Below are 27,659 nucleotides of genomic sequence, written 5' to 3'. Positions count from 1 at the left end.
AGCAGCAGTGCGGCAGAGCGGCGGTGTTTCTGTGCGGGGCTGAGCTGCGACGGTCACCGGCAGCAGAAACCAACCGCAGCGCTAACTTTAGCTAAACTGTCTGTCTCACTGTGGATTTGTTGATTAGGTAAATATTGTTTATACACGTGACGTCGTTTGGCCGCTCATTCTGGAAGTTTCGACACAAGCACCGACCTGAGCCATAAAAGGCAAATATTCTACATGTACATGAAATTATATATACAAATATATATATGAAATCTTATATTTAACCCCCAGGCGTCTGTAATCTAGAACATTTTATCTCTTTTTTTCTTTTTCTTTTTTACTACAAAAGGGTGAATTTTTGGAAGTAATGTCCACTTCCAAAAACATTACACATTGATATGTTTTCTGCATAAATCTCTTGATTAAAAATAACGAAAACTAAACATTGTTATTTTTCATATAACTCATGTTTTGTGGGGTTTTAAAATTAAATAACTAGCATTTAAAGTGTAAACGTGATAGTTTTCTTCAGGACTGAAGTTGATCAAAAGATTTAATCCAAAAAAAGGAGATTTGTTTTTAATCTGTACTACAATTATTGCTGTTTTTGAAAGTGGATATTTTGTCCTTAATGACTTAGGATGGTAGTAAATTCACATTTTCTGGTTTCTCTGGAGTAAAATTCAAACCCAAGCCTTATTTTTTTCATGTACAATCCAGAAACTACGAGATTTTTTTCCAGGCATGGTTTATGCGTAAAGATTACACAAATTAAAACATGTATTTCATTCATTTTTTTTTATCATTTAATTGTTTAGCTTTGTCTTGAATCTGCCGCACACAATCACAGTTGTTTTACTTAAGCCAGTGACGTACTTGCGGCGCACGCGCAGACGGTGACAGAAGCGAGGTGGGAAAATTCGTTCTCGCTCGTTTTTGTACAAAGTTCCCTCATCTTCGTAAACATGATTTTCAGAGTCAGTTTGTGAGTTTGGGTCGGATTAAATCGGATTAACACACTCTTCTTTGTCACAGTAAGTGCTCGTTGTGTTAGCATGTTAGCTTGTTTTTTGTGGGTCGCACACTTGTGTGTGTGCTCGCTGTTATTAGCATTAGCTTTGCAGTGACATGCTGCCTTCAGGTGCTGATTTTTACCACTTTAACGTCAAATAACCGGTTCTAGCTGAACGTGCTTTAACTGCGTGCTATGAGTATTGGCTAAAAACTTTAACGAGACGTTTATTTGTAAATGAACGACTCTACAAAGTCACAGATATGAGCTGAATTTACGTGTCTGAAGTTGTGTTTACGGCACCGTAACTTTCAGTAATTATTGCCGTTAGAGTGCCTGCCTAGTACTTTGTGGAATCAACCTTTAGAACGGTTGACGATAGAGATTAAATTAAACATTTAGATTTGTGAAAAACGGCTGTGAATTGACAGACAAATGACAGTTTTAAAATCACCCTCGTCTTATTTTTTTCTTTTTAAAAAAAACGTGTTTTAACGTGGGAGTCAACGGGAGGTTTGAGCAGAACTCTGTGCTTTTAGGTGATTTTAAGAAAAACTGCAAATCATGCGAAATTGAAAACAACACACAGGGTTAGACGACGTTTTTATGTAGAAACTGTCTGTGTAGGTTGGAAACAGCAGAGTGTGCCACTCTGGCCACGCCACACACAATCATTATAAAATCTGAAAACGTCCCAAAAAAAGTACAAAACTTAAACTGCGATTGTTTAAAAACCATAATATGTATCAAAACTATGATTTAGGTGAGAAAGGTTGCGTTTCCAATTCATGTGTATGTGAACCTTTTTCACAGATTTTTTGCTGAGAACTCTACTCATCGGTGTGTATTGCAGAGCAGGCACTCTAATAAATGTCACTGTGAATGCTGTTTTTTTTGCAGCTCGCCTCACGTGTTGGCGCCAGCATGAAGATCGCGGTGGAAGGCTGCTGCCACGGTGAGCTGGACAAGATCTATGAGACCATCGGCTACCTGGAGAAGAGGGAGGGGGTGAAGGTGGACCTGCTGCTCTGCTGCGGAGACTTCCAGGCCGTGCGGAACGAGGGAGACATGAAGTGCATGGCGGTTCCGGCCAAGTACAGGACGATGCAGACCTTTTACAAGTCCGTGCTTTACTTTTACTTCTTTATTTAAACCTTTAAAACAGCGGGAGGTCAGAGTTTTACTCTTCGTTATTTCAGATATTACTCTGGGGAGAAGAAAGCTCCAGTTCTGACCATCTTCATCGGGGGAAACCACGAGGCGTCCAATCACATGCAGGAGCTTCCCTACGGAGGCTGGGTGGCACCAAACATCTATTTTCTGGGTACAGACCTGCAGATAAACTCAAATAAATCAATAATAAACATCTGTTTATTCACGGGTTTTGACTCCACTTTGTGTCCTCAGGTTATGCCGGGGTCGTTCGCTACAAAGGGATTAGAATCGGTGGATTATCGGGAATCTTTAAATCTCGCGACTACAGGAAAGGTGAAGTGTTTGATGGACTGCGTGAACGATTAAAAGTCGTACACAGTAATTCAATGTGTTTATGAGAATTATTCTTTTTTTTTTTTTTTTTTTTAAAGGTCACCATGAATTCCCTCCGTACAACCCCGACACTCTGCGGAGTGTGTATCACATCCGGAATATTGAGGTTTTCAAATTAAAACAGGTAAATATCACAACGTCAGCTCTAAGGTACAAAGTTAAACTGGTTATTATTTTACACTGGAAAAAAGAAAATATGAAATTTAGTTTGAAAAAATTCATTTGTGTTTGCCCAATAAACACAATTTAATTTTCACCTAATTTGTATTTTTATCAATTCTTTCAAACTAAAATGAACAATTTTACTGGAAGTTTTTTGTAATTTTTTCACATTACTTGCTAATAATTTTACTTTCAATGAATTTTAAATTGTTTTATGAATCCTTTAAGTTAATTTGAACTAAATTTAACATGTTTAATGAGCACAGTTTTCACATAACTTGTTCATACTTGATTTTCATTTGCATTTGACCAGTTTATTTAAGTTACCAAGTTAAATGAACGCCATTTATGTAACTTGTTCATTTTCACATCAACTCATTAATTTAATTCAAACTAAATAAACAGATGTGAACATAACAAATCCTTCATTCTTAACTTAATCAAAGTCATTATGTTAAGTTAGTCTCACCTTTATTCATCGCCCCTCTCAGATCCAGATGCCCGTGGACATCTTCCTGAGTCACGACTGGCCTCGTGGGATCTACTACTACGGCAGCACGGAGGAGTTACTGCGTAAGAAGAAGTTCCTGCGTCAGGAGGTGGAGTCAAACACTCTGGGAAGTCCTGCTGCAGAGGAGCTGCTGGCTCACCTTCAGCCCAGCTACTGGTTCTCTGCTCACCTTCACGTCAAGTTTGCTGCTGTGATGCAGCATCAGGTGAGAGTCGCTCTGTCTTCTCTTGAGTTTTAAATCTGAAAGACTTTTAACTCCACGGCGACTGCTCTTGTCTTCAGGCTAAAGGGGATGCCGCTCCACGAGTCACCAAGTTCCTGTCTCTGGATAAATGTTTGCCCTACAGGGAATTCTTACAGGTGAGAGACGGTGTGTTCTGCTCGGATACAGAAGAGTTTCAGTCGATGGTTTTAATTTTTGGACTCTTGTGATGCAGATCGTGGATGTCCCAGAGAGACCGGGTTCATCCGAGGGTCTGGAGTACGATCCAGAGTGGCTGGCTATCCTGAAGGCCACCAACAGTCTGCAGAGGACAACCCCTCACCCCTGGAACCCACCGGAGAACAACGGCCTGCACCAACGGTACACGAGTTCAACCTGTTGTTAATCCTTCAGATTATTATTCTCTTTGTGTCTTTTGCACCCTACGTAAATGAGAGAACTCGTCCGAGCGCGTTTGTCGGATAAAAAGAACTTATTTTATAAAGCTTGTTACTGTCTCGAGTGAGTAAAAACGCGTTTAACCATGAAACTCGTACCTTTAGGGGGCGACACAACTCACTTTTTTCAAATGTTTGAGTGCCGCGATGACGCCTGCAACGATAACTCGATTATTACTAAAAAATGTATAAGAATTAAAACAAGTTTTATCTGATTTTTCAGCTTCTTAAATGTGAATATTTCATATTTAATGTCCTGCAGGTTGACTTCCCGATGCCACGCTGCATGTGTTGGGTTATGGAAGTCTGTTTTTAGCACCTTTTTTTGCTGTAGTGTAAAGATATCATAAAATGATTACATTACAATAAGGAACAACTCCTTGGAGTTCCTTGGAGAGCTTATGTCATTTTTCAGCTTCTTAAATGTGAATATTTTCTGGTTTCTTTTCTCCACATAAACAAAGAAATAATCGTTTCCAGGTTTGACAATGATAAACATTTTTCAACATTTTCTGAACCAAACGATGACTCGTTTAACGGAGGAAATGATCGACAGATTAATCAAAATGAAAATAATCGTCCGTTAACTTCATAGTTTAAAATCCGAGGTTTAATCCCGAGTTCTTGCCTCCTTGCATAAATCTGCAGTCTAAATACTGGGTCAAATCTTAATTGAAGGACTCGTAACCGTAAAGAAACAAACCAAAAAACACTGAAATAACTATGACGTGGGGGCACTTCAGCCACAACACCCTCAGTCTGGATGAGGAGAGTGACAAAGTCCCACAGCAGCTGTTACAGTCGTGGTTTTAATCCCAGTCTGTGTTCGTCAGGTGGGATTACAGAGTGTCAGAAGCAGCCATGATGCAGGTGGTGGAGGATCTCAGCGGAGAACTCGCCGTGCCAGACAACTTCAGCCGCACCGTGCCGCCCTACGACCCCGGCAGGCCGCAGTACCACGCCGCGCCGAGCTGTGGCACCAACCCCCAGACGACGGAGCTGTGCGCCACCTTAGGCCTCACAGACCTCTATGCTCAGGTCGTGCAGGGAGGGGAGGAGCCGGGCCGCGTTCTGGGCAGCACCGGAGGAGAGGAGGAGGAGGAGGACGATGATGAAGAGGGGAACGGCGCGGACGAGCCCAGCGAGTATCCAACAGACACGTCGGGGTTGTCGAGTTCCTTCAATCCAGATGAGATCACCATCGAGGACGAGTGGGAGGAAGAGGAGGAAGAAGAAAAGAAGGAGAAAGAAGAAGCAGCAGCAGCAACAACAGGTGTTAACCTCTCTGAAATCCACACCCCGAGTCGTATGGTTCTGCCCGAGCCCAAGTCTGACGTCTCACCCATTCACATGTCCCGCCTCATGAACCTGCCCCCTCCCTCACACTCCACCCCGGCTGCTCCTCGCTCTCACTCTGCAGTCGCAGAGAGGGGCGGAGTCTGTGAGGGCGTGGACGAGGAGGAGGTGGAGGAGGGCAAGGACGCGTCCGCCGCTGCGCGTGTTTCCAAACGCACCAGCGACGAGGCCGGAGGTCCCGGCAGCAGAGGCACGACTCCACGCATCAAACGCAGGAACCAGGTCATCTACACCGCGGAGGACGACGAGGATTAGAGGTCAGAGGTCAGGGACTCCTTCTGAATCAACTCTGCTTTAGTTTCTATTGATTTGTGGGACTTTAATTTATGTGTTTATAGTCGGCTTTTTATACAGAAAAAACATCATGAGTTATTGAGCTTTGAGTTAACTGAAGGACGACTCTGAGTTTTCAGCCTAGGCTCCGTTTTCCTCCGTTTTTAACGGGTCAATGATCGACGGGGATCAGGACTGAGCGACAACAGGTTACCTGGCAACCACAAAATGAGTTTGAAGCAGAAGAAAAACAGATTTTAGTCACTTTTGTGTTGCTTTGTAAATGATTCTCCCTCCTGCACCAAACCCCATAGAGAAAATCAGTGATTTTAGCTCTCAGGGACACAGGAGCTGCTGGTCTACTGCTGCCTCGTGTGGCCACTTTGTGTCACTGAAGTAAATCCAAACAGGATTTCAAGCGCAGATGTTGCAAAATAACTCATCTGAACTTAGTGATGGAGGCAGCAGTGGATCAACAACTCCTGTGTTCTGTGATGTTAAAATCACTGATTTTCTCTATGGGGTTTGGTGTAGCGGCGCATGGAGATGAAAAAGTGACACAAACTCCAGTTTCCTGGCAGAAAAGATGATTTAATGGTGCGATAAAGTGGCTAAAACCTCATTTTCCTTTCCCTGGCTGCTGGACGTGTGAAAACTGTCACACATTAAATCTCAGTGTGATGTCAGACCACAGATTTACGTCCCCGTTAATCATAATCGCCCCATAAAACAAGTGTGGGAGAATAGGTTTTTAAGAATCCCAGATTGATCCTTTAACAACTGCACATGACAAGCGAGCGTCGAGTCTCTGCATCATTTTCTTTCTACACAGAATTTTACACCTGTGAGAATTTATGTTTTTATATTTTTTAATCCAAGAAAAATGAAATTTTAGAGGACGGATTTTTTTTATTTTGAGTTATACATATATATATATATATGTATGTATATGTGTGTGTGTGTGTGTGTGTGTACATATATATGTACATATATATACATATTTGTAATTTGAAGACAATGGCAACAATTAAAGAGACTTGAAAAATGACATTAACCCCTTTTTTTTGGTTTAATTCCTTCATACACAGTTGTACAGCCACAGGAAGCAGAGCCATTCATTCACAGCTTTATTGAACACTTCACAGACAGTAGAACACTGAACCTGCTGGAGAATGAACACATGAATGTTAGTGTTATTTTTTAGGGGAGCAGATGATTTTAGCTTTGTTGGAAAATGTCTTGTCGCAGTTTAATTTAATTTAATTTAATTTAATTTAATTTAATTTAACGTTAAATAATTTGTGGGAAATAAAGCGGTGTTTACTCAATTATTCGTTCCCGGAACATTCGACGTACACTTTCGTTAAAATCAAGACAATAATATATTTATATATATAACATACAGTGTATTCAACAAGATCTCTTTACATCCATACAAAAAGCCAATACAGTAGAGCCTAATAATAATAATAATATTAATGACAGGGTTATTGTTATTGTTATTTAGCGTCAAAGTAAGTCCTGAACATGATCTGGAGAAAAGGAAACGGGAATAGGCACTTCTGTTTTCTTTTTTCTTGCGTGTTTGTTTTTTTCACTTCTTTCCTCGTTTCTTCAGCCAAGCTTTTACGACGCTAACGAAGCACAAGACTAAAATGTCTGCCAGAAACTCAGCCTCGGGACGCGGGGACAGGCGACGGACACATTAAAAAAAGACAAAAATGGTTAGATTTTCTTCTTCTTACCTTTCCGTCTAAAAGAAACCGGCCTCCGATATTTTATTTATCTGATTTAAGATCATTCAACCCGTGTAGATTCAAGTTTTACGAGCATTTAATACATAAATACTGTCTGAATGAATAGAACTCACTGTTGCACAGAAGTTTGTAAACCACTCACTCTCCCACACCAAAGCCCATAGAGAAAACCAGTGATTTTTAGTTTGCGGGTGACACAGGAGCTGCTGGTCTACTGCTGCCTCCTGTGGTCACTTTGTGTCACTGAGGTTAATCAGAACAAAAGATTTTAAAAGCCGAATTGAGAAAATAAGACATTTAAACTTAGTGATGGAGGCAGCAGTGGATCAACAACTCCTGTGTGTGTGTGTGTGTGTGTGTGTGTGTGTTATGTTAAAATCACTGATTTTCTCTATGGGCTTTGGTGTGGGAGCGTCGGTGGGTTATTAGGACAATATAAGGTGGCAATAATATTCTTAAGATATTGTAGACTGAAGCTTCAACTTATCTTCTCAACACAGGGGGGCGCTAAGAGTTCATGACCTCCTAAAGCCACACTTCAAAAAATCATTTTCACTCAAGCAAACCACTTTAAAAAAGAAACTACGTAAAAAGGAAACATCCCATCGTTAAAATGAATGTTTAATTGTGAGTGTGAGTGAGACGCGAGTCAAAAACACAGCGAACGATTATTACACACGGACTGTGCTGTGGGTGTGGCCTGACACTGCCGAGGGAAACTGTCAATCATGGGAGGATTTCCGGGGTTTGACGCGCATTCCATTTAAGTCGGAACGTCACCAGGTTTTTAGAGAGAGGAAGTAAACGCGTGTGTGCGACTGATTTGCTGTGAAACAAAAAGAAGAGACATGCTTGTCTTTGAATCCTGTGTCAGGGTTGCTCTGATTTCTTCAACTTAGGAAGTGGTTTCCGACTTCCGGGCTACAAATGGAACGCACCGTTTATTCACAGCAGGGTTTCTCGCTGATTCTGGATCAGGAGGAGACAAAAGCAAGCAGACACAAGCTCTGGTATGAGGAGGAGGAGGAGGAGGAGGAGTTTGACTTCTTTATGGTTTTCTGTCATGGCCGCTCTGCTCAGGCTGTACAGTATTTTTCTTTTTTAAACACAAAGAAACAGGGTGACTGACGGAGACGTTGCAAGGCAAAGAGTTTAAACGAAAGAAAGTTTACAATAAGTACCAAATACGACAGCAGGCTCCTCCCCTCGTCACTGTCGTTCCCTCCATCTCTGTTTCCTCTTTGATTTTCTTTTTGACAGGAGGATGAATAGAGAGGGGGTGGGTGAGTAGATACTCGTTGTTTCGCTCCGGCGCTTGTGCGTTGATGATATTCGGGGCTGCTGTGGATGGTGGAGCGGTGGTCGGTGGAGCGTGCCGTGGTTGGAGGTCTAGTTGCCGCCGCTGCTGCTGCTGCCGCCGCCGCAGCAGGCTCGGGTGGAGTGAGCGTCCGGGTCCTGCAGGTTGACTCCCCGATGCCGCGCTGCGTGTGTCGGGTTCTGGGTGTCTGTTTTTGGCATCTTTTTTGCTGCGGGGTGAAGAAAATTGTCGAAAAAAAAATGATTGTCCTCGTAGTTTTCCTGATTGTTTCAGCTTCTAAAATGTGAATATTCTCTTGTTTCTTTGCTCCATAACACAAAGAAATCATCATTCAACATATTATGGATCAAAAGAATCAGGAAAACAATTGTTAGTTGCAATGCTGTACAATTATCTGTTCTAAAAACTCTGTCTAATTATTGGGCTGAAATATTGTGTGGTGTAAACAGGGTTTAAGGATCAGTATTGGGCCCCCTGCCCTTTAATGTGTTTATGGATATTTAGAACTTGAAAAGCCAGCAGAAAGCTGGAGTACATATGCCAGGCCTGTGTGTGGCGCTGTAGCACTGCTACTAAAATGCACCAGAATCAGAGAAGAAGATGTGGAGCATGTACGGCTGTGTACAAACTCTGAAGAGGTGGACCTAGAGCACATGACATTGTTTTCCCAAAGTTGCGTTTTTGTTGTACGCTAGAAAAAAACGCTATTTTCCACACTAGCATTTTAAGACCCAGAAATCCCACTTCCTGTAGATAAAAAGCTGATGAGAATTGTAACGGAAATCTAAAGTGGCTCACCGATGGCCAGGAAGAGCTCGTTGACGTTCATGGCCGTCTTTGCGGACGTCTCCATGAAGAGCAGTCCGGTGTCTTCGGCGTACGTCTGAGCTTCCTGCAAAAAAAAAACACAAAAAGTGGGTGTCAGAGGTCAGGGTGATGCTGTTAGCGACTGTGGCTAATGGAAGCAGCTACGTTCACACTACATGACGTGTTGTCTTATGATCATGACACAATTAGCATTGGGAGGTGGAGGGAGTGTGGGTCACGCATTCTCCATCTTTCACTGTCTGTTTTATAGCAGTTAGCATCTGTGATGTTACATCACAATCAGCCATTTAACTCCGTCTCTCTTCATTTCGTCTCAAACTCGAGACGTTTACAGTTTTCCCCAGTCGAACTTTTCCTGTTCAGTTTTTGCCGCCTTTTCCGGTCCTCGTCTCTGATTGGACTGAGGCCTGCGACGCATCGGAAAAAGGCATCAGCAGGTGTCTGCGACTTTAAATATTATGCGTTTAGCTATCGCTAACTATCTGCTAATGAACGGCAACTGGCCACGAGTTAGACGTCGACGTCAACCTAATTATTGGGCCAAAATATTGTGTGGCGTGTTTATGAATATTTAGAATTTACCAAAACTGGTACTTTTTTCTAACACAAATATAAACAATAATAGCTTCAAATGGGACGATGGCATGTATGTAAGCCTTAAATACATCACTTTAAAAAGGAAAAAAACATTGCATCACAAACTAAATAAAACCTAACTAAGTTATATGTCGTTATGTCATAAAACATTTGTGTTGTTCACATCACGTCCCTGTTTGTTTGTTTAGAGTGAGAATAGATCAGTAAATCAAACGCACACAGTGACGCGTGTCAGTCAGGAGTCTGTTTTCTTTACCTGCCTCGACCCAGTGATCAAACAGAGAAGCTGAATATGTTATGTTTATGTTTAAATATGTAATGTTTACACAGAAACAGCGGAGCCTTCCCGACCTGACGCAGACCGTGATCTAGTTTCTAGTCTGCAGAAACTTCAGTCATAACAACAAATCAAACCAGGACGAGGCTAAACCAGGTGACTGTGTCAAGTCAACCTCTACGCTGATGATACTGCCATGTTTGACACTGTCTAACCAAAGACAAGGGTGGAAAATCCCTGACAACTGAATGTTTCCTGTCAGTGTGGGTCTGTGTGCTTGTGGCTAACTGGCCCGACCTCCTGAAAATTTTAAGTAACAAAAAATGTCAACAATCATGAGCCACGAAGACGTAAGAGTATTTTAGTTTGAGTCAAATCAGCAGTCATTTAACACATATAAACACACACAACGCCTTCACGACTTGTCGCAGACCCTGAAGTCGCTTCTAGCGTTTCAACTTCGGTTATATGATGCAATCAGAGACAAGGAAGAGGGAAAAGCTGCTAAACCAGGTGACTTTTGGTGCTAAACACTACGTCAAGTCAACATCCGAGTCCAATCCCCACATAATCGGTAATCGCTCAAAGTGTAACGACGCGTTCTGGCCGGGTGGAAATTCTTTTTAGAGTCTGCACCAGCATCAGCAAACACCAACCAATCAGAAACCAGGAAGAGGAAGAAGCAGCAAAACAAGTTAATGTCTACGCTGATGATACTGCTGTGTATTTTATCAGACTACAGGCCGCCTCCCACTCCCATCCACAGTTGTTATCATCTGTTAACGATTAGTTTAGGACTCCAGGAGGAACCTTACCTCGTATTCGACTAGTCTCTTCTCAGCCAGGTCGGCCTTGTTTCCGGCTAGAGCGATGACAATGTTGGGACTGGCCTGCCTCTGCAGCTCCTTCACCCAGGCCTTGGCTCTCTCAAATGTCTCCTGCAAGAACAAAACCCAGGTCAGGTTCAAGTGAGGATGTTCTCAAACGTCGTGTTTTATGAAAGGTCGTGTGTGGAACACCGTACCGGCTTGGTGATGTCAAAGACGACGATGGCGGCCTGAGCGCCCCGGTAATACATGGGAGCGAGGCTGTGGTATCGCTCCTGACCCGCGGTGTCCCAGATCTCAAACTTCACTGTCGTGTCATCCAGACACACGGACTGAGCCAAGAAAGCAGCTGACGGGAGAACAACAGCAACAAGGTGAGCGGTGATCGTCAAACCTGATGTCACTCGACAGTGTGTTTACTCGAGTACAACAGTTATTATTAACCCAGTTACTCAACCATGCACACGTCGTCTGGCCCAAAAATCACACACTTGAATATTTAGTGGATAATGACACCGTGTTGTTGCTTTGATGAGGTTATAAACTGTAAATAACCTGATTCTGTTACTGTTACTACTAGAATGCAGGGTCTTCTGAGGGAGAGGGGAAGTGAGCACATTAACAAGACGTTTACAAAGACACGGCTAAAGCTCACACAGCTCATTCTGTTCTTTGAAACCAAACACTAAACTAACCCACAAAAGGGCAACATAAGGCTCGGGGGCCGGATATGGCCCACAAACTAGATTTATCTGGCCAACAATGACCTCACAGGTGACCTCAAGTTGACCCCTGCTCAGCAGAATCTGATTTAAGATGAGAAACGGCCTCAGAAAATGGAAAAGTTGCCACATAATGTCACATTTGTAAACTACTAACTAGCGAAACAGACTTATATTTTGAAATGGTCTGTTTCATTGAGGTTATTATGTTAAAACAGCTATAAATTTTTTTTATTAAATTGTAAATACTGCTTATGTTGCACGTAAAGATTTAACGTTAAAATGTGTTATTTGCGGTTATTTGCTTAAACAAATACCTGAGAAAATGAGAGTGTGTGTGTGTGTGTGTGTCTGTCAGTCTCAGCCTCTGATAATCTCAAGTTACACAATCCTCAATAATTTAATGGTACAAAGATGTAAGAGCGCTTTAATCTGAGTTCAGCGCTCACAAAAACTCTCTCCAGGACTCGAGTCTGAACTCTGGTGTAAAAATGCTGGTTCATGCTCCTCCTCCTGCTCCTCCTCCTCCTCAAGCCATCTTTCAATATTTGAGTCTGATAAACCCTGGTGTTGTCATGTTATTACAACCACTGCTGGACACCCTGTGGCCTAGTGAAAAGGGAACTTGGCTTGTAAACTAGAGGGGTTGCCGGTTCCTGCCAGGTCAAAGGCCCAGGTACTGCTGAGCAAAGTCCCCAATCCCCCACTGCTCCCCGTTAATTGGACAATCCACTTCTCGTGGCGGTACCAAGCCCTGGATGAATGTTCTTCTTGTATATGTGTGTGTGTGTTTGTGTTCTCCAGGTTCTCCAGGTTCTCTGGTTTCCTCCCACATGCAGATGAGGTTCATTGTGACCCCGCCTTTCACCCTGTGTCCGCTGTGATTGGCTCCACCTCCCTGTGACCCTCACATGGAGGATAAAGTGGTGGAAAAATGAACAGTTACTACTTAAAAAACCAAAGCATGTGGTCCTCACCTCCTATGGTCGTCTCCTGGAACTCGTCAAACTGTCCCTTGACGAAGCGCAGCACCAGGCTGGACTTGCCCACGGCCATGTCGCCCAGCAGCACCAGCTTGAACTGGCAGATCTTGGTCTGTGGCAGCGAGCCGTTGGTGCGGCCTCCGCTCCCTCTGGAGCTCATAGCGGGACGGGACGGCCGGGGGACGGGGCGTCCTCCCTGCAGCGGAGACTGGAGCTTCTGTGGTCAACGCTCCTCCAAAAACAGACTGCAGTCCAGTCTCAGTGTCGGCGACCTCTTGACCTCTCTTTTCTCCTGTTTTTATCTGTGTGAAGACATCAGAGGGGAATAGTTCATGAGATACTAGAGTTGTAACTAACGATTCTTTTCAGAACCGATGAACTGTCCATTATTTTCTCCATTAGTTGATCAGTTAATGATGTTCTCACATGATGGAGCACAGAAACCAGAATGTTGGGAATATTTTCAGGTTTTTTTGCTCCATAAAACAAAGAAATCAAGACTTTTGAGAACGTTGTGATATTTGGGAAACGTTTTGTGAACCAAACAACTAAATCATTTTTTTAAGCAGAGTGATGAAGCAGGATTTTTGTGAAGACAGAAATAGAGCAGTGAAATTGTAGCTTTAGCATTTTGCTAATTACATTGCATTGTTATGTTTTTATTATCTGGAAATGATTAATTACAAAGTGACACATCCATCCAATAACTACCTTTATAACAGTATTAGGGCTTTAACGAAGGATTGATTATTAATCGATTACTACCAATATTTTCTAGTTTCTGTGATTTTACAGCTTCTTAAATGTGAATATTTTCTGGATTTCTTTGCTCCACATGAACAAAGAAATCATTCAAACAGAATCATCGTTGTTTTGGGGACAAAAACAAGACATTTAAGAACAAAATGTCAAGGTTTGGGAAACATCTGACAACAACAACAACAACAGCAGCATTGCTGTAACAACAGAATGTCCCAGTTCTGGGATCAATAAAGAACGCACGTACACATTTATCTACACGTTAAATGAAATGACAGACACAATTCGTCCATTATTGGACTCCACAGATGCGTCACTGGCTCGTTCTCGCTGTGTTTGGACGCTGCCCGCGCTGTCTGTCATTGTTGCCGTCATACATGTTACCACATCGGCAGCCTTTTTCGACGGCGTTACGTTGCTAACGGGACAGCGATCATGAGCTCGGGACGAGACCAAAATGGACCCAGGCTTCGCAATTTCGACGCCGAACCGAACTCACTGTCGCTATCTCTCCGCCCGAACAACATGCCTGTGCCGCGGGGAGGGGAGTCGCATATTTACCGTGGATCTGGTGGTTTCGGCGCCGCGGCTACAGCAGCTTCCACTGTTGACAGTTTGGCTATCAGCTGGTTAACACACTTCCGGTAAAACGCGGCGCATGCGCACACAGTGACGCATTGTCAAGCCCGTTAAGGAGAGCCGCATTCACAAGGTTTGACAGGCGACGTAGACCAATCAGAACCCGCCAAACCGTTACGTAAAACGGGGGGAAAAATAAGCCGAATTGTCTATTAGCAGTCTATCATAGCATGTAAGTATTACATATGCACATAACTATTATAAATGTTGGAATAAATGATCATTCTCAGGCACGTTCAGTTTGTTTTATTACATCAGTTGCAAAGGTAAAATGATCAAAACGTTTAAGTAAATAAAAATTACTTATAAATGAATATGTCTATCGCATAATCACATTTCCGGGCTTTGGATTCCACGTTTATTTCCGTCGGAAGGAACGACTGTGATTGATGCTAGTACCTTCCAAGCCGCTGGGGGCGCAAGAGCAGGCCAGAGAAGGAGGGAGGGAGGCGGTTCACCGGAAGTGTGTACAACATGGCGGATGTTTGAATCATTTGGATCCGTGGACTATTTCCAAAAACATGGATGTAAAATAAACTTCCCGTAAACTTTATTATTTTAAATGTTTTTAATAGTTTTACAGAAGAGTGACGACGCAGTTTTGTGACATGATGCCAACGACGAACAGAAGGAAACAGAAGCAGGGCAAAGACACGGCGGTAAGAGAGAACAGAGCTACTTATTTACTCAATTATTTTACATTAGGCAGCCTACTTTTATGTTACTGTGTATGTGTACTTCTACTACTACTGCTACTACTACTATTACAAAACGCAGGGACTCATAGTGTCCTCTATATATGTTTGTAATACATTGATGTAAAAGCACTGCATTATATTTAAATATTATTTATGATATTATATTTCAATGTAAGGCTTCCCGCATGTATTTATCAATGTTTTTAAAGCAGAATGATACATATACAAACAACAATAGAACAGTTCAATTTCAGCCTTAGCAGTTTTCTAATGGACTTGTTTCAAATTTAGATTTTTATTCATTGTTTTCTAACTTAATACGTACCGATATATCCATTGAATAATTACCTTTATAATAGTATTAGGGATGCAATGATTATTAATCAGTTATTAAATTAATCAGCAACTCATTTCATAATCAACTCAATGGGTTTTTAATGTTTTTTTAATAATCAAAATGAATTTCTCAGATTTTGCAGCTTCTTAAATGTGAATATTACATTTTTTGCTCGGTATTTTTCCACCGTTACGTCGGTGATGAGTGTGAATGTTTGCTGATTGTTTACGCTCATGTTGGCTCTGCTTGTTTCTTCTGTTTGTTGTGTTGTGACTCAGGTTCAGGGAACCAATGACAGCAGCGTGGTGAGTAAAGTGTCTGCGGCGGCGCAGGGATATTTCCACGACCACTTCCTCCAGCACTTTGTGTGCAAAGTGTCCAGGAGAGCGCCGCTCATCAACAGGTCAGTGAGTCGTATGTCTGTCGAACTGTGTTATAAATAACTGTAAATAAGTGTTATTCAAACCTGATATGGATGATGTTCTCAAATGTCTTGTTTTTCTCCAAAAACCAAAAAATGATATCTTTGTTTCATGGAGCAAAGAAACCAGAGAATATTCAAATTTACGAATCAGAAAAACTGTTTTTCATTTAGTAATTTTAGATGAATCGAGGAATTGTTTCAGCCCTAGGGATTAAGGCTGTGACCATCTATACTGTGGATTCATCCAGAAATCAATCAATGAATTGTTCCTTCCCTCATACCAGAGAAAATTTTCATTTAATGGCCTACAAAGCAAGAAACATAGACTGACTTAAAAAATTAGTTATAATGTTTCATTAAAACTAGTTTCCTGGACTTATGCTATTGATTATTGGCGTCTAATGTCGGCATATCGATCAAACTGATCGTAATAAAGTGTAAATAAAATATTTCTCTCGATATAATTTTCTCTCCTGTAAAAACATATATGAAACTTGTGAAAAATGATGTTTAATTTGACTCTTTTTTGGACAAAGTAATGCACTAATGACTTTATTTGCTTGTGTGGTTCAGAGGCTACTACGTGCGTTGGAGAGCTGTGGATCACTGTGTGAGGAGGTTTCTGCACGTGACTGAAAACTGTCCTCAGAGACAGGTAATGTAACAGCGCGCTGTGTTTTAAAAACATCGTGAATGTCCTCCGTCTTTATCTCTGTCTCTCTTTCCTCTGTATTAGATTCTGTCTCTGGGCGCCGGCTTCGACTCGCTGTATTTCCGCCTGCATGCGGACGGAGCGCTCGCCAGCACTGTCGTGTTTGAGGTGGATTTCCCGGACGTCGCGCGGCGTAAATCGGCTCTGATCACGTCTAATGCTACACTGAGGGAGACGTTAGACCCACAGTTATCTTCTCCTACAGGTTTATCTCGTAAGAATATGATTTTGTCTTTAGTTTTAAATGATTTAATGAGGTTGAGTGTGTGTGTGTGTGTGTGTGTGTGGTCAGGAGCTGTGTATGTGTGCAGTGCTCAGTATCGTCTGCTGGGTCTGGACATCAGAGAGGAGTCTCAGGTGAAAGAGGCTCTGGGCTCAGCAGGACTGGACTGGACCGTGCCCACACTGATTCTCTCTGAGGTCGTTCTCACCTACATGGAAACAAAATGGTAATTAATCACTATGTGGTTTAAATATGTGAGCGTGGGTTTTATTCATCAGTGAGTTGGCAGTCCACGTCAGTTTAAGTCTCTCTTAAGAACACGTTCACGTCTTTATCTCACTGTGAGATGGACTTTTCCAACAGGAAACTGAAGTTTGTAAACTGGAGCTGAAACAATGACTCGAATAATAATCGATTATCATCAACTATTTTGATAATCGATGAATCAGGTTTGAAGCTTTTTTATCATGATTAAAACAAGATTTTCTGATTGTTTCTTCAATGAGAATATTCTCTGGATTCTAACATACACAGAACATACACTGATCAACATCTTTTAACGTTTTCTCACATCTTATGGACCAAACGATGACTCGAAAGTGGATCTTTAGCTCCACAGTAACATATTGATGGTAAAAGCCAAGACAAAAAGCTAAACATTGTCTCACTCCATATAAACAATGATCTGCGAATGTTTTTTTTAATCTTCCAGGTCAGACGTCGTCGTCAGTTGGGCAGCGAAGCTGCTGCCTCACTCGCTCTTTGTCATGTACGAGCAAATCCATCCACACGACCCCTTCGGCTCGATCATGCAGGATCATTTCAACAAACTGAATTCTACTCTTCACGCGCTGCGACAGTATCCGGACGCGGCCACACAGACACGCAGGTTCCTGGACAAGGTCAGTGAGTGGATACTGACACGTGGTGTTGGTAACTGTACCTGATCACCTGTGTGTGTGTGTGTGTGTTTTTGTCTTCAGGGATGGGAACAGTGTGTGTGTGTGGACATGAATGACTTCTACTTGAGGCTGGTTCCTGAGGAGGAGCGGCGCAGAGTCGACGTCCTGGAGCCTTTTGATGAATATGAGGTGAGATACTGAAACGCAAACCACCTTCATTTAACACGTTTTCCATTATAGTCATGAATAATTAGAGTTCTCCATCTTCATCTAATGCCACTCTACTACCAGTGTGTGGATGATGATGGAGGATGAGGAGGATGATGAGTCTGTATTGTAACGTTTTACTGAGAGCGATCAGTATTTCCTTTACTTGGTATAAAAGAGTTTGACAACTTTAACTGTGTTAAACCAAACAGTCTTGTAGGAAGTTAATACGAAGATAGGTACAAATGTAATACAACAAAATAGTGTTTTAGTGATATAAAATGACATGTTTGTTTGTCCTATCACAACCAGTTCGTCACCATCAATTCCTATAGAAAGTTTCGCACTTTTGTATATAAATCATTAACAATAACAACAAGTGTACCAGGCATGTATCTGGATCCTGCTGCCCTGGAGTCACAGGTGCCCGAAGAAGGAGGACAGAAAGGAGAAGTACAAACTAGGAAAGGGCAAGAACAGAGTTATTAATGTCATAGTGTGATTTGGATACAAAGAGAACAACATGTGACCTCAAAGTCTGTCTTTGTCCCTGTGTCATCGTCGTCGTCTCCCCCCCCAGGAGTGGCACCAAAAATGTTCCCACTACTTCATCCTCACTGCGTCTCGAGGCTCGTGCACGGCTCAGGCTCTCCTCACAAATCCTCCAGGTAACTTTCATTTGAATCACGTTTTAAAACATATTTAATTTAGTAGAAAGACTGAATAATGTCTGTGTGTGTATCTCCAGCGACAGCTGTACAGCCGTCCCAGAGCGTGGCCGTGCTGGGTGTGAGCGCGGTGTCGGTTAGCGTGGAGGGTCTGGGGATGGCGTCCGCGTCTCTCAGCCCAGGACGCCTCCTGCTGACAGGAGGCTCCAGCAGAGGAGGCAGAGGAGCAGCGAGTCGACTCCTCCTCAGAGACCGAGGAGACTGGAGGTCCGTCAGTGTGGAGCCGTCACAGGATTTAGGTAATAATAGGAAATCATGGACTTACTACTGTCCCCTTTTCTGTTCAATATTCTGTTGATTCTAAAAGAATGTGTATTCTTGTAAATATACTTGTGTTTTGTGACGTCATTAGTGGGCGGAGTCTTACCAAAATTGAATGGGAGACTACTTGGCTGATCACCTACCCATGATCCATGACATAAAATCCAGACTGATCCAAACTGTTGCTGTTTCTGTTTCTGTTGTGTCTCTCAGGTGTGCGACTCTACCACACGGTCACGTCGCTTCCTGGTGGAGGTCTGGTGGTTTATGGGGGTCGCTCCTCTCCTCTCAACCCAATCACGGGCCTTTTTAAAATCACCCTGGACCCCTGTGATCTCCCTCCTCCTGCAGAATCTGAATCTGAAGACCGAGGTGTCGTGAAGCTCTGTGTTGAGCGGATGCTCTGTTCGGGCAACAGTGCTCTGCCGCCGCCAAGATGGCGGCACACTGCTACGATCATCAGTCACAAAGGTGAGGTGGAAGGGCTATTCTTTCCCTCTGAGTCTCCTGCTCATAAAATAACACGTTCCTCTTTATTTTCTCTACAGGAGAAGATTTTCTGTTTGTCTTTGGGGGAAAGAATCAATGTGAGGCTGCTCTAAGCGACGCCCACTTCCTGTGTGTGGACCAGCAGCACTGGACCGAGGTTTGACCCACTTTCTCTGGTTCTCAACAAAGTTTTGAATGTGTTTTTAAAGGACCAGTTTTAAGGGTGCGTTCACACACAATTTTCAAAAACTTTCAAGGGCCTTGAATTTTTTTCCCAATTAACAAACTTTCAAGGATTCCAAGGAGGCTGCCTGTGGGTCCTTGAATTCCTTGAAAGTTTGTGAATTTGAAAAAAAAATTAAAACGTTCCCCACTCAAGACCCGTGTCTTTTTAGGTTGATAAGGATGATTTTCAAAAACTTTTAAGAGCCTTGAATTTTTTTTCCAAATTCACAAACTTTCAGTGATTTCAAGGAGGCTTTCCATGGGACCCTTGAAAGTTTGTGAATAGACAAAAAAAAGACTAAATATAGTAGTGTAAATGCCAGGTCTGTAGGTGGCATTGTAACCCTGCCACAGAGAAATATACCAGAAATCCTTGTTTCCATGTTTTGGTAATTTCCTGGCAAACAGCGCCCTCCAGTGTCTTGATATGGGATTGCAGTAACTGTTTTAAACAATAAAAATTTGCAAAAGTTTGACATATTTCACGCAACAGAGAGAGTGTGTGTGAGTCTCGTATCAGGCAGACACGGATAAAGAGAGAGCTACACAATGAATGTTGTTCTTCAAATTCTATTCAAATTTCAGATCATAGACAGTGATGGTTACAATATGTAGGAAAAAAGACAGGCCATGTCTGAACCAATAAAAAGTACTGTGTAACATACTGACATGCTAGCATGGCCTATTAATATGCAGTGTTACGGTATCGTTTGAGCTTTGTCCTTAATGTCGGAGTATGTTTTACCTCATTTCTTACACATCTTTATAAGAAGTAATGCTAAAGGCTAAAGCTAGAAAATGTCTATCTACGACGAGACACCACCAGTATTTTGTGGTACTAAAGTTTTAGAACTTTGACACCTGCACAGTTCCAACGCAGTTCCCGAACAGTGCGGCGCATTTGTGCGTCATTCGTGGTCTCGCATCATTTCAACTTTGGCCTCATACTGTGACATGGAAACCAATCAGTGTCGAGATTCACAAATTGGTTATGTGCCAGACAAGAATTGAGATTCAATCCTTTTCCTATCGTCCTATGGTTGAACCCTCCGTTCATCTATCCGTCCAACTTCTACCGCTCGTCCGAGGTCGGGTTGCGGGGGGTAGCAGCTTGATCAGAGAAGCCCGGACTTCCCCTCTCCAATTGAAAATAAGATTTGTGCGGACAATAAATTGCTTTTCGGAAACCTGAGAGTTTGGTTCCTAGTAAGGACCAATAAAATAACCATGAACCCATATGTTGTCGTTACTTGGCCAGATTCCATGATCTACCGCGTCGCCAGAGACGTTTTAACTTCAGCTCGAGTTGTGCGTTGAGAAACACTCGGGTTGATGATGAAGGGTGGGACTCTTGGTTCTGCAAGGTTCCAAATGGAACTTGAGCTCCAATGGGAACTGTGCTGGTGCTTGGTGGAAGGAAAGTGCTGTTTGAGTCAGTGTGGACCATGTGGTTCAACACTTTCCAGTCCTGTCTTGTTTTGGTCTTGGACAACGGAGAAGACAGAATGACTCAGGCCTGCTCAGCTGATACCTCTCCTTCTGTGGGAACACTGGACTCCTCCTGCTTCTGCTTATTTTTTTTCCGCCAGCCAAATACACTGCGGCTTTTTTTCTTGCCTTGATTCTCCAAGGTGGTCACTTTCGTGCTCTCCAGAGCCACAAGTTCCTGGTACATGTTGTCATCGAGCTGTTTGTTGCTGGTCTGCTCCTTCTGCGGAGCATCGGTGAGGGACCTGCTCTTTCCCCTCTCGTCGGTCAGCCTGAGCGTGACAATGTGGAAGTGATGGCAGAAGTCTTGCTCGGACTTGAGTTTGCCGGAGAGTTCAGCATTTGCTGCTCTCAGTTCATCCAGTTCGCGATGTAGAGCCTGTGTTTCAGCTCTGGAGTGTTTCACAGCGGCGAGTTCCTCGTGATGGGCAAACGTCTGTTTCTCTAGCTCATTCTTCAGTTGTACTCTCAAATTCTTCTCCAGCTGCAGCTCAGAAGCATCTGACTCCCTCAGTTTTGACAGTTGAAATTTGTTTTTGACCTCGTTCTCCAACCTCTCAGAGAGTCTGGAGATTTCTGTCTCAAGGTTTGCCCTGATGCCCTTTTGAACGGTGAGCTGATGGTTGAGCAAAAAGTTGGACATTTTCAGGTTCTTTATTGTCTCATTTTGAGTCTCCGTCACATGGCCGGACTGTTTGCCAGCCTCCTTAGACCTCTGCTTTGTGGCGTTACTTTGGAGGCTTTCAAACGTCTGATGAGGAGCCTCCGTCTCAATGGTGGACCTCTCTGCGTGAAAACAATTTTCTTTGTATTCCTGCGTCTTGTTGCTCAGCTGCAGTCTCCAGGTGTTCTCACTCTGTGGCTCAATGGTGAGAGACTCCTTCTCTTTTGACCAAGACTCAATCTTTGTAGTTTCTGTCTTGAGGCTGGTGGACAACTGGGCCAACATGCAATGGGAACCCTCCGTCTCAACAACGGTGGACTTATCTGTCTGAGATTTCTGCAAAAGGGTGTTTTTGTATTCCTGCAACTCATTGGTCAGCCGCAGTTTCCAGGTGCGCTCGCGCTGTAGCTCGATAGTGAGAGACTCCTTCTCTTTTGACAGAGACGTGATCCTTTCAGCCTCTGCCTCGGCGGTTGACTTGCTCGTCTCAAAGATCTGCAGAAGGGTGTCTTTGTATTGTTGCAGCTCGTTGTTCAGCTGCAGAGTCCAGGTGCGCTTCTCCTGCAGCTCACTGGCGAGGACCTCGTTCTCCTTTGACAGTGACTCAGTCTTCTGACATTTCAGCAAGAGAGTGTCCTTGTGTTCCTGTAACTCCGTGCTCAGCTGCAGTCTACACGTGCGCTCCGCCTGCAGCTCAGCGGTAAGCGTGTTTTTCTCTTTTGACAGACACTCGATGGTTTTAGTCTGTGATTTGATCGTGCTGTACAGCCTGGACATGATGCCTTGGAGGTGCCTGCAAAAGTTCTGTCTTATTTCCAGCTGTTGGTTGAGCTGAACGTTGACCTGTTTCAGGCCCGACACCTCGTCTTGGAGAGCCTCTCTCACAGTGATACGAGACTCCCTGAGACTCTGCATCTCCTCTTTCGCCTTCATGCGCAACGTCAGCATCTTCTCCATCTTTTCTCTGAGATGTTCAACCTGGTCTGACGGCGGCTGGATGTCCTTGAGACTCTCCAACAAGTCTTCCACCTCGATACCCAAGGCCTGCGCCCCCTCCAGCTCGTTTGCAATAGTGTCAACCTGGTTCTCTTGAGTTTTCTCTTCGGCCTTGAGGTCCCTGATTTCAGTCGTTAAAGTCTCGCTGGCGTCGTCCCCCATAATCTCGGCTCTCCGTCTTGATCTGCCAGATCTCTCTGTCATCATCATGGTCATTCTTGCAGATTCCGTTGAAGCTCGTTGATGTTTGGTAGAAGATTGTTGAAGGTGGTTCTTGAGTGTATCGTTCGCTCATCTGTTGTAAACTCTTGTTTGTGCTTTCATCATTTTTTCAGGTTTTTTAAAATAGCTTTGATGTTCCACTCGGTGGCTGGAACCAACCGTGATGATGACGGTAAGTATGTAATGTTTTTAAAAGGCTTTGATATTTCCAACGTGCTGAATCTGACACTGAATTAACGGCATGCCATTACTTATTATATAATAGAATTAGTTGGGAATGTCCCAAAATAAATAAATAATTAATAAATAATAAACTATCATTGTTGGTTTTTTAAGGTCTTCAGTGGCTTTGGTTCATGGTGCTCGTGTCATTTGTGGACACTGTCCACTGTCTCTCTCTCTTTCTCTGCCGTTGACGTGAGCTTCCGTGCAGAACAGTGAGCGAGTAAAAGTTAAAACAAGAGAGAGCAAATGACAACGTGACTTTCACTGGGAAATTAAAATTCCAGGAGCTCTGTCTCACCAAAGACAAAAGAAAAAAACTGACTTTGACCGAGATCTCACTTGGAGTTGTACTCACGTCTTAAAGCTGTGTTGGCTGACTGCTGCTTTCTGACGACCTCATGAACTCATGGGTCTCATCGGACTGGTTTATATAAGTGTGTGTGTGTGTGTGTTACAGATGCCAGTAGAGGGCGCTGCTCCTGCGGCACGTCACTCCCACTCGGCGAGTTCATATCAGGGAGGCGTGGTGGTGTTTGGAGGACTGGACAGAAGCTCGGTGCCTCTGGGGGACATGGTCGTGTTAAGGCCCACAGACGAAGGGTTCATCTGGGAGAGAATAGAGGTCCAGCCTCCTCCTGTCCCCAGGTCTGTCCACTGTCCTGTCTCCGCCATCTCTACTATCTCTTCTGTCTCTACTGTCTCTTCTGTCTCCACTGTCTCTACTGTCATTTTGTCTGGTCCTCCCCCTGGGGGGTTAAGACCTGGTTTTAGGATTAGGGTTCAGCATTGAGTTTTGATGGTTAAGGTCTTTGAGTGTCCTCTCTGTGCTTTGTTTCAGATACTCTCACTCCGCCCATGTGATTGGAGATCAGCTGGTGTTGGTGGGCGGAGTTTGGCTGCATTCAGACGGCGTCCCGGGTGTCGCCGTGATCAACCTCACCACACGGGGCAGCGTGGAGTTCCGTCTGGACACGGTGAGGAATTTAATTTGTCAAACACTGCTGTTGTTTATCTTGATAAAGGATAGGAACAACATCCTCCACTTTGGGGGTGGAGCTTTGACAAAAGGCTCAGACGCAGGGAGTGTTTTAGCCTACCGTTAGCTTATCAACACTTACTGACCCCAGCTTTAACTCATGACTTCCAAGGTTTCGCTGGCGGAGCTTTGACAAGACGGCCAATGGGAGGGCGTCGGATGTATATGTAGCATTTTGTTGCCGTTTAGCCGTCTATTCTCAATTTTTGTGTGGGCGGAGCTTTGACTAAAGGGCGTACAGGAGCGGTGTGGTTAATTTCTCAATGCTTCTTTAAAGTGTAGCTTTTCCACTCTTACTCTCCCGAGCTTTAACATTTGGGTCTAATGTGACACTCGCTGCTCTTCATCACAGTATAAATGTTGATAGAGCTCCCCGCTCAGGTTGTTTAGAGCAGTGATTTTATTGTTGTGACAACATGAGACTGAATAATCCATCACTGTGTGATCTTCAGACGTCGGTGCCGTGGCCTCTGATGCTTCACTCCTTCTGCTGCGAGCTGACGGACTCGGAAGAACCCGAGCTGGTCCTCATCGGAGGCGGAGGAAACTGTTTCTCCTTCGGGACTCACCTGAACCCTCAGCTAGTCACCGTGGACCTCAGACCTGCACTGACATGACGTTTCCTCACAACAGTTTGCTCTGAAATTCCTTCAGGGACATTTGAAAGGATGAAGTACACAAATTAAATTAAAACAAAACTCTTTTCTAACTTACCTGTTTTCTGTACTCGGTAGTATGGATAATCTGTTTGGTTCCATTAAAACTACAGCTCCACAAAGCAGAACTCTATTTCTCTCCAAGATCTGAAAGGTTATTATGGAATTATTGATCAAAAACGCCAGCTTGAAGGACTCAGTAATGCTATGAAATCATGTCATTGTCAAATATTCTTTGAGAACTGATGCTGAACAGACATTAAAACAATCTAAACAAAGGTGTCTTCCGGACAGGTTTTTATTTGTGAGACCTCAGATTAGTGCTTTTGGTTTTTTGGGGGTTTGGGTCACTCAGAGAAGCGCTTGAAGGACTGGACTGTGGCGCTGACTGCACCCCAGTCGCCAGGCTTGCGGTACTCCCCCTTCTCCAGGAAGTACTGGCGTCCACGGTAGTTGGGGTTCTCGTAGAAGACCCAGCAGCCGTCGAACACCTTGCAGGAGTTGACCTCCCTCCAGCGGAACTTCTCCAGAAGAGAGGGACAGTCGTCTGTGGCCTCGAACGCCTGACCACCAAAGTCCGACTTCTCATAGAGCTGCATCTTGTACGAGCTCCCGCTGGTCTGGAACAAGGCAGGGGGGAGAAAGGGAAGGGCAGCGTGGGGTGAGAGAGAAAAAAGGGGGGGAAGGAGGATATTGGTACGTTCCAAAGTTCAGGGGTTTGTTCCTTCAACAGGAACTCGAGATTTCTGTGACTTTTACCTTTAATTCCACTTCTGTCGTGTTTGTTTTCACAGTAAATTAGAAGTAGCGTTCAATTTTTATCTGTAAACATGTCGCTACGATAATCACACGTAGAGTTCTGCTATGGCTAACAACGTCTTGCCCCAGATACTTCTGCGACTAATTTTTCCCCCGACATCTCGACTGTGACACGGTCAACTTAAAAGTTACGCACTATATATCGAGAGATGGGATTGTTTTAGCACACCTGTCACCAACTTAGCAAGTTTTTTGGAGCTGTAGAATTCAGCTCTGAAGCTTTTCCACGGTCGCTTCTCTGTATTTCAGTCAAAAACTCCATGTCGACACAAGTCGTGCGGGACCTGATAAATTATTGTCAAATGAGTTCACACAATGTTTATTAACTCCAACAGTCATTTTTTTTATGTCTTTAAAGGTTACATACTGCAGCTTTAAACCTTTATCTGCCGCAGATCGATGTAAAATTGGAGAGAGACCGCAGATTTCAGGGCCGATGTTTGACTTACAAAGTGGATGATCTTGCAGGAGCTGATGCGGTCATTGAGGCCCATCCAGCGTTGGTAGTCTGGGTACTCTCCCCTGGTCAGGACATACTGGTAGCCCATGAAGTTGGGCCTCTCGTATACCACCCAGGCCCCGCTCTCCACCCGGATGGAGTTGCAGCGGCTCAGGTAAGAGTGGAAGTCGGAGCAGTCGCTGTCGCACTCGTAGCGCCGGCCCTGGAAGTTCTTGTCCTCGTAGAAGACAATCTGGCGACACACGAACAAATGCCGGGCCACTGTTTTAGCTCCTGCATGCAATCGTCACTCAACTGAAGAGTGTTTGAAGGTGTGTCTGAGGTTTGAAAACATGGCTGCCGAGCCTCAGAGACAAGTCTACAATGTTTTAAGAACACGTTCACGTCTTTATCTCACTGTTACACAGACTTTTCCAAAAGGAAACTGAAGTTTGTAAACTCCAGAGAGAAAATCAGTGATTTTAGCTCGCGGGGACACAGGAGCTGCTGGTTTACTGCTGCCTCGTGTGGTCACTTTGTGTCACTGACGTCAATCTGATCGAAGGATTTCAAAAGCCAAAGTTGCAAAATAACACATTGGATGAAGTGATGGAGGCAGCAGTGGATCAACAACCCCTGTGTGCCTGTGAGCTAAAAATGCTGATTTTCTCTATGGGGTTTGGTGTTGGAGACATAGAGATTTCACAGAGTGACAAAAACCTCAGTTTCCTGTTGGAAACGGAGACAAAAAACAAGCACATTCTTACAACATTGTAAACTGAGCTGATGTAGATTTTATAACGCAATTATTGCATTAAGAGGCTAAAATTGTGTTTTTTCTTGATTTGTTGACCCTCGTGTGAACTCACCCTGCCCATCTTGGATCCAGTAACCTTGACGATGATGATGATGAAGATGAAGATGGTGGTCGTCTTCTCGAGGTCTCGGTGTGGCCACGGCACCGATGCCCTTTTTATATCCATGCTTTTCCCACGTTCATCAGCAACAATCGCTTTGTCATGAAAGTCCGATCCAAAAATTGAGTCAGTGTTTCTGCTTCTATTCAGCTGCATCCAGAACAGCCAGGGAGGATTTACTTTACAAAGAGATGGTTAAGCATCCACTGACCCGGTCCAGTGCCCCCTCACCCCTTCACCCAGTCACCCACACTCACCCACACACACACACACACACACACTCATGCCAGCTGCACCAGTTTCTGCTGACTCATGATTTATTTCTGCCTCTGTGGCTGCTGCTGCATAAAACACATTCATGTGACTCATCAGTGCCACCATGAGGCTCATGTTGGTGTTTGTCCAAGAACACAGGCTCTTCATCTCTGGTTGTACATGTGATATTTTTACTTCATACTTTATTATGTGGCCTAAATTTTGACAAAAAAGTCATTCTTTAGTATCTGGTACAAATTTTGACAAAAAAGTCATACTTTAGTATGTGATCCAAAATCTGACACAAAAGTCATACTTTAGCATGTCGTCCAAATTTTGACAAAAAGTCATAGGTTAGTATGTGGTCGAAATTTTGAAAAAAAGTCATGGTTTAGTATGTGGTCCAAATTTTGACAAAAAGTCATAGGTTAGGATGTGGTCTAAATTTTGAAAAAAAGTCATGGTTTAGTATGTGGTCCAAATTTTGACTAAAAAGGCATATGTGTATGTGGTCCAAAT

At 43.6% G+C, this 27,659-nt stretch overlaps 4 protein-coding genes across 6 annotated transcripts; 2 read left to right on the top strand and 2 right to left on the bottom strand.

Annotated features, from left to right (window-relative positions):
* Nucleotides 1–36: 36 nt before the first annotated feature.
* Nucleotides 37–6,558, top strand: dbr1 (debranching RNA lariats 1). 2 transcript variants are annotated; one of them, XM_058653457.1, is made up of 9 exons: nt 37–127; nt 1,901–2,121; nt 2,200–2,324; nt 2,408–2,488; nt 2,587–2,672; nt 3,202–3,426; nt 3,504–3,581; nt 3,659–3,804; nt 4,715–6,558. In XM_058653457.1, exons 2-9 carry the CDS (start codon nt 1,925–1,927, stop codon nt 5,490–5,492), a joined length of 1,716 nt encoding a protein of 571 aa, XP_058509440.1. In that variant the 5' UTR covers nt 37–127; nt 1,901–1,924; the 3' UTR covers nt 5,493–6,558. The 2 variants fall into 2 exon arrangements, with proteins under 2 accessions (XP_058509440.1, XP_058509432.1); XM_058653449.1 differs by lacking the exon at nt 37–127 and adding an exon at nt 859–1,022.
* Nucleotides 6,559–6,624: 66 nt separating this feature from the next.
* rab5b (RAB5B, member RAS oncogene family) lies at nt 6,625–14,229 on the bottom strand. The gene is made up of 6 exons (XM_058653468.1): nt 14,140–14,229; nt 12,814–13,121; nt 11,312–11,463; nt 11,103–11,225; nt 9,384–9,477; nt 6,625–8,793 (listed from the first exon to the last, which is right to left on the bottom strand). The coding sequence occupies exons 2-6, from the start codon at nt 12,977–12,979 to the stop codon at nt 8,657–8,659; spliced, it is 672 nt and encodes a 223-aa protein (XP_058509451.1). The 5' UTR covers nt 12,980–13,121; nt 14,140–14,229; the 3' UTR covers nt 6,625–8,656.
* On the top strand, nt 14,151–24,993 carry lcmt2 (leucine carboxyl methyltransferase 2). The gene is made up of 15 exons (XM_058653425.1): nt 14,151–14,389; nt 14,793–14,876; nt 15,531–15,655; nt 16,250–16,331; nt 16,413–16,593; nt 16,681–16,837; nt 17,324–17,513; nt 17,595–17,702; nt 18,301–18,388; nt 18,469–18,687; nt 18,923–19,180; nt 19,258–19,355; nt 23,476–23,663; nt 23,857–23,992; nt 24,507–24,993. The coding sequence occupies exons 2-15, from the start codon at nt 14,826–14,828 to the stop codon at nt 24,669–24,671; spliced, it is 2,046 nt and encodes a 681-aa protein (XP_058509408.1). The 5' UTR covers nt 14,151–14,389; nt 14,793–14,825; the 3' UTR covers nt 24,672–24,993.
* Nucleotides 24,994–25,057: 64 nt separating this feature from the next.
* Nucleotides 25,058–26,968, bottom strand: crygs2 (crystallin, gamma S2). Of its 2 annotated transcripts, none has more exons than XM_058619509.1 (3): nt 26,954–26,968; nt 25,979–26,221; nt 25,058–25,330 (listed from the first exon to the last, which is right to left on the bottom strand). In XM_058619509.1, exons 1-3 carry the CDS (start codon nt 26,966–26,968, stop codon nt 25,058–25,060), a joined length of 531 nt encoding a protein of 176 aa, XP_058475492.1. The 2 variants fall into 2 exon arrangements, with proteins under 2 accessions (XP_058475492.1, XP_058475501.1); XM_058619518.1 differs by lacking the exon at nt 26,954–26,968 and adding an exon at nt 26,838–26,846.
* Nucleotides 26,969–27,659: the final 691 nt, after the last annotated feature.

This window comes from Solea solea, chromosome 2 (assembly GCF_958295425.1).
Source record: "Solea solea chromosome 2, fSolSol10.1, whole genome shotgun sequence".
NCBI classification, from domain to species: domain Eukaryota; kingdom Metazoa; phylum Chordata; class Actinopteri; order Pleuronectiformes; family Soleidae; genus Solea; species Solea solea.
This window is presented reverse-complemented; position numbering and strand designations above follow the sequence as displayed.